This window comes from Nicotiana tabacum, chromosome 2 (genome assembly GCF_000715075.1).
Source record: "Nicotiana tabacum cultivar K326 chromosome 2, ASM71507v2, whole genome shotgun sequence".
Taxonomy (NCBI): Eukaryota; Viridiplantae; Streptophyta; class Magnoliopsida; order Solanales; family Solanaceae; genus Nicotiana; species Nicotiana tabacum.
Window position 1 is genome coordinate 12,698,088 of NC_134081.1, and position 9,400 is coordinate 12,707,487.

The 9,400-nt window shown below is 39.1% G+C and overlaps 1 protein-coding gene across 1 annotated transcript; it reads left to right on the top strand.

The window, feature by feature from the left end:
• Positions 1–5,951: 5,951 nt before the first annotated feature.
• Positions 5,952–6,715, top strand: LOC142166223 (uncharacterized). The gene is made up of 2 exons (XM_075224806.1): positions 5,952–6,297; positions 6,429–6,715. The coding sequence occupies exons 1-2, from the start codon at positions 5,952–5,954 to the stop codon at positions 6,713–6,715; spliced, it is 633 nt and encodes a 210-aa protein (XP_075080907.1).
• The last annotated feature ends 2,685 nt before the right edge of the window (positions 6,716–9,400 follow it).

Consider the following 9,400-nt stretch of genomic DNA (forward strand, 5'->3'; position numbering starts at 1 on the left):
GAAATCATTAAAAAGCCTTAATGCTTTATCCTTGGTACTGAACATTGTCTCATCATGAGAACGGACTAAAATTTTATTTGACAATGTTGAACCATCATTAATGACTTTGTTTGATCTCCTTGAACCTAGATCTTGGGATCTCCAGTCTTCTAGGTAGAGTTACCGCCACAATGACTTGTTCTCGGCCATAGCCCCATTCCCCTTGATGATTTCTCAACTACCTCTCTAGTTAGGCCTTTTGTAAGTGGATCCGACACATTATCACTTGACTTTACATAGTCAATCGTGATAATTCCTCTAGAGAGTAATTACCTAACGGTTTTATGTCTTCGTCGTATATGACGAGATTTACCGTTATTCATAACGCTCCCAGCCCTTCCAATTGCCGCTTGACTATCACAATGTATGCATATTGGTGCCAACGGTTTGGGCCAAAATGGAATGTCTTCCAAGAAATTCTGGAGCCATTCAGCTTCTTCACCGGCTTTATCTAAGGCTATGAATTCAGCCTCCATTGTAGAGCGGGCAATACATGTTTGTTTGAACGACTTCCAAGATACCGCTCCTCCACCAATAGTGAATACATATCCACTCGTGGACTTAGAATCAGTTGAACCGGTGATCCAATTTGCATCACAGTATCCCTCAATCACCGCAGGGAAATTACTGTAGTGCAATTCAAAGTTCTGGGTATGTTCTAAATATCCCAAAACTCGTTTCATTGCCATCCAATGAGATTGGCCTGGATTGCTCGTATATCGACTCAGTTTACTTATAGCACAAGCTATATCTGGTCGTGTACAATTCATGATATACATTAAGCATCCCAACACACGAGCATAATCCAATTGTGATATGCTTTGGCCTTTGTTCTTTGCTAATGCAAGATTCACGTCAATTGGAGTCTTTGCAACTTTAAAGCCCAAGTGCTTGAATTTTTCAAGTACTGTCTTAATATAATGAGATTGTGACAATGCCAGACCTTGAAGAGTCTTATGGATCTTAATTCCCAGAATTAAATCAGCAACTCCCAAGTCTTTCATATCAAACTTGCTATTGAGCATACGCTTAGTAGCATTTATGTTGGCAATGTCATTACTCATTATCAGCATATCATCCACATATAGGCAAACAATGACTATGTGATTTGGAACATTTTTAATGTACACACATTTATCACATTCATTTATCTTAAAACCATTTGACAACATTGTTTGGTCAAATTTCGCATGCCATTGTTTGGGTGCTTGTTTTAGTCCGTAAAGAGACTTAACAAGTCTACATACCTTCTTTTCTTTACCTGAAACCACAAACCCTTCAGGTTGTTCCATGTAAATTTCTTCCTCCAACTCTCCATTTAAGAAGGCCGTCTTAACATCCATTTGATGAATTTCAAGACCATACACTGCAGCTAATGCTACTAACATCCGTATGGACGTAATTCTTGTAACTAGAGAGTATGTATCAAAGTAGTCTAGACCTTCTCGTTGTCTATACCCTTTGACTACGAGCCTTGCCTTGAATTTATCAATAGTGCCATCATCTTTGATTTTTCTCTTAAAAATCCATTTAAAACCCAAAGGTTTATTTCCAGGAGGAAGATCAACCAATTCCCATGTATGGTTGTTCAATATGGATTCTATTTCACAATTGACTGCCTCTTTCCAAAACAATGATTCGGAAGAAGTCATAGCTTCTTTAAATGTTTGAGGCTCATTCTCCAATAAGAAAGTCACAAAATCTGGTCCAAATGAAGTAGACGTTCTTTGACGTTTACTACGTCTTGGATTCTCCTGATTACATGTACTTTCTTTTGTTTCTTCCCGAGGTCGTTTAGATCCTTCACCAAAGGACTCACATTCCTTTTTATACGGATATATATTTTCAAAGAACTCAGCATTATCTGATTCTATAACCGTATTATTATGAATGTCGGGATTTTCTGATTTATGAACCAGAAATCGATATGCTTTACTATTTGTCGCATATCCTATGAAAACACAATCAACGGTTTTCGGTCCTATCTTTACCCTTTTGGGTTTAGGAACTTGCACTTTTGCCAAACACCCCCACACTTTAAAATAATTCAAGTTGGGCTTCCTTCCTTTCCATTTTTCATATGGAATGGATTGTGTTTTGCTATGGGGCACTCGATTTAATACTCGATTAGCCGTAAGAATGGCTTCCCCCCACAAGTTCTGTGGCAAACCAGAACTTATCAACAACGCATTCATCATCTCCTTTAATGTGTGATTCTTTCTTTCCGCAATCCCATTAGATTGGGGCGTGTAAGGGGCTGTTGTTTAATGAATAATTCCATATTCTAAACATATTTCTTCAAAAGGAGATTCATATTCACCACCCCTATCACTTCTTATCATTTTTACTTTCTTGTTAAGTTGCGTTTCAACTTCATTTTTGTATTGCCTGAATGCGTCTATTGCTTCATCTTTACTATTTAGTAAGTAAACATAGCAATATCGAGTACCATCGTCAATAAAAGTTATGAAATACTTCTTTCCACCGCGAGATGGTATTGACTTCATGTCACAAATATCTGTGTGAATTAAGTCTAAAGGATTTGAATTCCTTTCAACTGACTTATAAGGATGTTTAACATACTTAGATTCCACACATGTTTGACATTTTGATTTTTCACATTCAAACTTGGGCAGTACTTCCAAGTTAATCATTTTCCGCAAGGTTTTATAATTGACATGTCCCAAACGTACATGCCATAAATCATTTGACTTAAGTAAGTAAGAAGAAGCTGAAATATTATTATTATTCTCCACAACCATTACATTTAGGTTGAAAAGGCCCTCGGTGAGGTAACCTTTTCCTACAAATATTTCATTCTTACTAATTACAACCTTGTTTGACACAAAAACGCACTTAAAACCGTGCTTAACAAGAAGTCCAGTAGAGACTAAATTCTTTCTCATTTCGGGAACATGAAGGACATTGTTCAAAGTCATGACCTTGCCAGAAGTCATTTTCAGAAATATCTTTCCATATCCTTCAACTTTTGCTGTTGAAGCATTTCCCATATAAACTGTCTCTCCGGGTTCAGCAAGAGCATAGGTAGCAAAAGCCTCTCTAACTGCACAAACATGGCGAGTGGCTCCTGAATCAAACCACCACAGTTTAGGATTTCGCACCAAGTTACATTCAGAAAGCATGGCACACAAGTTATCAACATCATCATGGTTTAATACCATGTTTGCTTGACCTCTTTTCTTGTCTTTCTTCGGAGCACGACACTCCGTAGACTTGTGTCCAGTTTTCCCACAGTTGTAGCAGTTTCCACTGAACCGCTTCTTGCTTGGGTTGTATTTCGGACCAGAAGCCTTCTTTCTCTTTTTGTTAGCTTCAACAATATTTGCTCCCATTATTGTTGAATTTCCACGGCCTCTCCTTTCAGCAGCTTTATTGTCCTCTTCGATTCTCAACCGAACAATGAGATCTTCAAGGGACATTTCCTTTCGTTTGTGTTTCAAATAATTTTTGAAGTCCTTCCACAATGGAGGCAACTTCTCAATCATTGCTGCTACTTGGAATGCTTCGTTGATGACAAGACCTTCAGCAAGTAGATCATGAATAATCACTTGCAATTCCTGGACTTGGGTAATAACAGATTTGCTATCTACCATTTTGTAGTCCAAAAATTTTGCGGCAACGAATTTCTTCATCCCGGCATCTTCAGTTTTATATTTCTTTTCAAGCGCATTCCACAATTCTTTTGACGTCTCCACGCTACTGTATACATTATACAGATTATCATCCAGTTCGCTAAGAATATAATTCTTGCATAAAAAATCAGAATGCTTCCACGCTTCAATCACGAGAAAGCGTTCATTATCTGGAGTTTTATCTGGCAGATCAGGAACATCTTCCTTGATGAACTTCTGTAGACATAACGTAGTTAAGTAGAAGAACATCTTCTGCTGCCAGTGCTTGAAATCAATCCCGAAAAATTTTCCGGGTTTTTCTGCCGGTGCCAACGCCAGTGTTCGGCTTGTAGATGCGTTGGCAGTTACCATCAGCACAGCTTGGTTTTCGCTTTCAGTCATCATTTTTTTTCTGTAAAAGAATGACACAAACAAACGTTTAATACACGTTTTCAAACTGGAGTAAAAATCACGTAGATTTTAATATCCAACAAAACGCCACGGAGGCTTAACTCTCCAAAACGGGAGTACACAAACCACAAAGGTTTTAGTTTGCAGAATAATAAGAATAACACAAATACAGAAATAAAGATTAAATTCCTTAAGATTGTTATTCCCGCCAATATTGCTGTATTTGTAAATAATAATTCTGCAAAATATAAGTTAACGTTATGAACAATAATAAATTCGAGCCCACTGAATTCACAGTGTTTCCTTAAGGAATTTAATCCCCTCCTAGTACCCAAGGTAATGGATTATTTTCTCCCAGGATAGAACGAATAACACACTGGTGTAGCGGTACTTCAAACCCCAGTGTTTCAGCGAACACAAAGTTCGGTAGCAAATCACACTTACAGTTGCTTTGTTTGAAGTTAAAAATAATGCAGAACGAAGGAGTATATACTCAGAAAATCATATGGAAATGCTAAGAGGAAGGAGTGCAATGTATAGCCAATTTGTTGAGTGAATTGTATGTTGTGTGTTGAGTGTCTTTCTTCAACATCTGTTGCACATATATATAGCAGCAAAATGTTGAAGAAGATCAAACGTCCACCCTCCATGGTGGAGCAAGCATTACATGTTTGTGGAGCAAGCACTTCATGTTTGTGGAGCAAGCACTTCATGGTGGGAAGAGCATTAGGCGGCTGCCAAATGGTCAATACACGGATTGGAAAATATCCGTTACAAATGCGGATAATCTTACGTTAATATTTACTATTAACAAATAAATTTGGTCCAAAAATTTAATCAATCAATCATTTGACCAAATCCAAATCCAAATCCGAATCCGAATCCGAATCCGAATCCGAAGCCGAAGCCGAAGCCGAAGCCGTAGCCGTAGCCGAGCGAGCGACGACGGCGCGAGGCTTGCTTTCTTCTTAACTCTTTAAGAGCTACAAGAAGAGCAATTATATATATACCCACCAAAAATGTCTTCCTCTTCCAATATGGGACAATGTCTCATTGTCAAGAGGGGAAAACTTAAAATTTTACTCAAAATTTTATTTTTCCTCCATTTCCCATTCACCCTCATTTTAAGAATATTTCATCTTAAAAACAAAAACCTCAACAGCTTTTTCAACCATGAATTTGTTTTTAAAAAAAACAAAAACATAGAATTAATTGCCCGCCCCAACCAAACAATTTTGTACAAAATCCTTTTTATAAATAATTTTTTCACTTTCTTTAAACCTTTTTCCGTATATGTATTTTGACGGTTGAATTTTTTTAAATATATTATGATGATTGAGGATCGTAGCAGTTTCATCCTTATTGTGTTAGCTATATAGAAATCAATATTCCTTATTCTATAGGAATATACACTTTTATTTTATTACTCAAACATAGCATTTGTAATGTTTTTAATTTGTTTTTTACGGAAAGTCTATAGAACTAGGAAGGATTTTCTAGAAGAGGAAGATGTTAAGAGGGTGAACAATAGGTTGATGGTTATTAAATTAGTGGTTGGTGGGCTTACTTTAAGCGTGATTAGCGCATACGCACCGCATGCTTGGACGAGGAGGTCAAAAGGCATTTCTGGGAGGATTTGGATGAGGTGGTGTGCGGTATTCCGCACACCGAGAAGCTTTTCATAGGAGGTGATTTTAATGGCCATATTGGAAAGACGGTTGGGGATATGACGATGTGCATGACGAGTTCAGTTTCGGAGTTAGAAACGAGGGTGGTGCTTCGCTACTGGATTTTGCTAAAGCTTTGAATCTAGTGGTAGTTAACTCGTGTCTTCATAAGAAGGAGGACCACTTGGTCATGTTCTGTAGTATGGTGGCCAAGACCCAGATTGATTATTTTCTCTACAGGAAGAGGGATAGAGGTCTATGCACGAATTTCAAGCTTGTACCGAGTGAATGGCTTTCTACACAACATAGGCTCTTGGTTATGGACTTGGGGATTAACAAAGTGAGGAAGAAGAGAGCAGTGAATGGACAACCCAAGATCAAGTGGGGAGCCTTTACTAAGGACAAAACTCAAGAGTTGGGAGAGAAGTTGATGGTTATGGGGGCTTGGAGGAGTAGTGGGGATGCGAGTAGTATGTGGACCACGACAGTGGGCTATATTAAGGAAGTTGTTAAGGAGGTGCTAGGGGTCACGAAGGGCCACTCTAATGGTCAGAAAGGGGACTAGTGGTGGAATGGAGGGGTCCAAGAAAAAGTGAAAGTCAAGAAAGAGGCGGGTATGCAACTAATGGGGAGCGCCGATGAGGAAGAGAAGAGGACACACATGGAGTACTATAAGAAGACAAAAAAGATGCGAAGTTAGCAGTCACAGCAGCTAAAACTGCAGCCTTTGAGCGCTTATATGAGGAACTTGGGGACAGAGGCGGTGACAAGAAATTGTTCAAGTTATCCAAGGCAAGGGAGAAGAAGGCTCGATACTTGGACCAAGTGAGGTGCATTAAAGACGAGGAAGGCAAGGTGTTGGTGGAAGAGGAGTGTATTTGGCGCAGGTGGCAAGCATACTTCCATAGACTCCTGAACGAGGATGGGGACAGGAGCATTATGCTCGGGGAGTTGGAGAACTCATAAAGTCAGCGAGATTTAAGGTTTTGTAGGAGTATTAATATTGGGGAAGTTGAGGAGGCTATGCGAAAGATGAGTAGGGATAGGGCGACCGGACCATACGAGATTTCGGTGGAATTTTGGAAGAAAGCAGGTCGGGCAAGCTTGGAGTGGCTTACTGGATTATTTAATGTTATTTTTAGGACGAAGCGGCTGCCAGAAGAATGGAGGTGGAGTGTGATGGTCCCATTGTACAAGAATAAGGGTGATGTCCAGAATTGCACCAATTATAGGAGTATCAAGTTGCTAAGTCACAGCATGAAAATTTGGGAGAGGGTAGTAGAGAGGAGGATGAGAAGGAGTGTGTCTATTTTGGAGAATCAGTTCGGATTCATGCCGGAGCGAACGACTACAGAAGCCATCCATCTTGTGAGGAGGTTGATGGAGCAGTATAGGGAGAGAAAGAAGGATTTACACAAGGTATTCATTCACTTAGAAAAAGCCTACGACAAAGTCCCCAGGGATGTTTTATGGAGATATTTGAAGGTTAGCGGCATTTCAGTAGCGTTCATTAAGGTAATTAGGGACATGTACTATGGAGCTAACACTCGGGTGATGACCGTGTGAGGGGATTCTGATTATTTTTCAGTGGTGATGGGATTGCATCAGGGATCATCTCTTAGCCCATTTTTATTTGACCTAGCGATGGATGTGTTGACGTGTAACATATAGGAGGAAATGCCATGGTGTATGTTATTTGCAGATGTGTCACGGCCCAAAATATCACATATCGTAATGGCGCTTATCTCAATACTAAGCAAGCCAACAATCTCAATAAAATACCATATATTTTAAGTTTGAAAACATAAGATTTAAATTCAGCGGAAGAAATCTCACAATTACATATATAAACACTCTCAGAACCTGGTGTCACTGAGTACATGAGTATCTAATATGAATACAAAGTCTGATTGACAAACCATTGTCTGAAAGTATAGAATAGTACAATAATTGAAAGAAAGGGAGTTAAGGTCAGTGGACTCCAGGCAGCTATCCTGATAGTCTCCAACGGATAGTACTCTAAGATCTAACAGTCGCCGTGTCCGAAAGCATCTGGATCTGCACACGAGGTGCAGAGTGTAGTATGAGTACAACCAACTCAATAAGTAACAAAACTAACCTTTGTGCTGAAAGTAGTGACGAGCTCCGCATGTACAGTTCAATATAAATAATAACAATACATAAATATAGGCATGCTTTAAAGTTCAATAGTTTCTTTTAGTACAAATAAAATAGATCAATTCTGAACAATACGAGGAATATGACATCTCTGTATCTACATGCCAATATATATACTGTATGTGATGCACCTTTACTCACAATCTAAAATACTCAATTACTCAGTATTGTATATGGCCAATCCAACCCAAGAAAGATCCATCCCAAATATATATGTATATCCATCAACTGACAGTCAGTCACTCAATATTTTATAAGGCCAATCCAGCCCAGGGGAAGATCCATCCCCAAATATCAATGATTCAGACAAGATCTATGTCTGGTAAAAATAATCCATCCCTCAATATAAATGCTTCGGGTAAGATCCATGCCCAGGGAAGATCCATCCCTCAATATAAAAGCTTCGGGAAAGATCCGTGTCCGGGGAAGATCCATCTCTCAATATAAATGCTTCGGGCAAGATCCATCCCTCAATATAAATGCTTCGGGAAAGATCCATGCCCAGGGAAGATTCATCCCTCAATATAAATCAACCGCGCTCACTGGGGGTTTGTGTAGACTCCGAAGGGGCTCCTTCAGCCCAAGCGCTATAAATCAACCATGCTCACTAGGGGTGTGTGCTGACCTTGGAGGGGCTCCTTCAGCCCAAGCGCTATATAAAGCTGATATGCCTACTGCGGCGTGCAGTCCGATCCCATAATAATAATAAAGCCTATAAGGCCTTCTGCATGAAGGCAGCCTCGATCCATATAGTAATAAAGCCTATAAGGCCTGCTGCGGCGTGCAACCCGATCCTATAATAATAATAATATATATAAAGCCGATATGGCCTGCTGCAGGCGGGCAGCCCCGATTCAATAAATATCCTCATAATGGATGAGCATGACTAAGTATGAAATGTATATTTTAAAATAATTAATTCAACAGCAACACGATCCTATGGGTCCCAAAATACCGACACATAGCCTAAACATGATCTTTATTACGAGTCTCAGCTCAATTCCTTTAATACGTGTGGCATGTTTAGATAATAACATGATTCTTTAACTTTGCAACTTCACAGGATTTATTCAAGTCAATTTATATGGTGCACGTCCACACGCTCGTCAACTATCGTATGTGTCACCTCCAAAAAATTTATATAACACCAATTTGGGGATTCATGCCCTCATAACCAATTTTAGAAGTGTTACTTACCTCGAACAAGACGAATCCAATATCGAGCAAGCTAAACAATTCTCCAGAAATCCCATTCTACATGTATCAACTTCTGAATGGCTCGATTCTAGCCACAATTAATTCGATTAAGTCAATAGCAATTATTGTAATTAATTTCATAAGAAAACACTAATTTTTCAATAAAAATTCGAAATTAACTCAAATATCTCCTGCGAGGCCCACATCTTGGAAGCCGGGCAAAATTACAAAATATGAACGCCCATTCAACCACGAGTCCAACCATACCAATTTTAT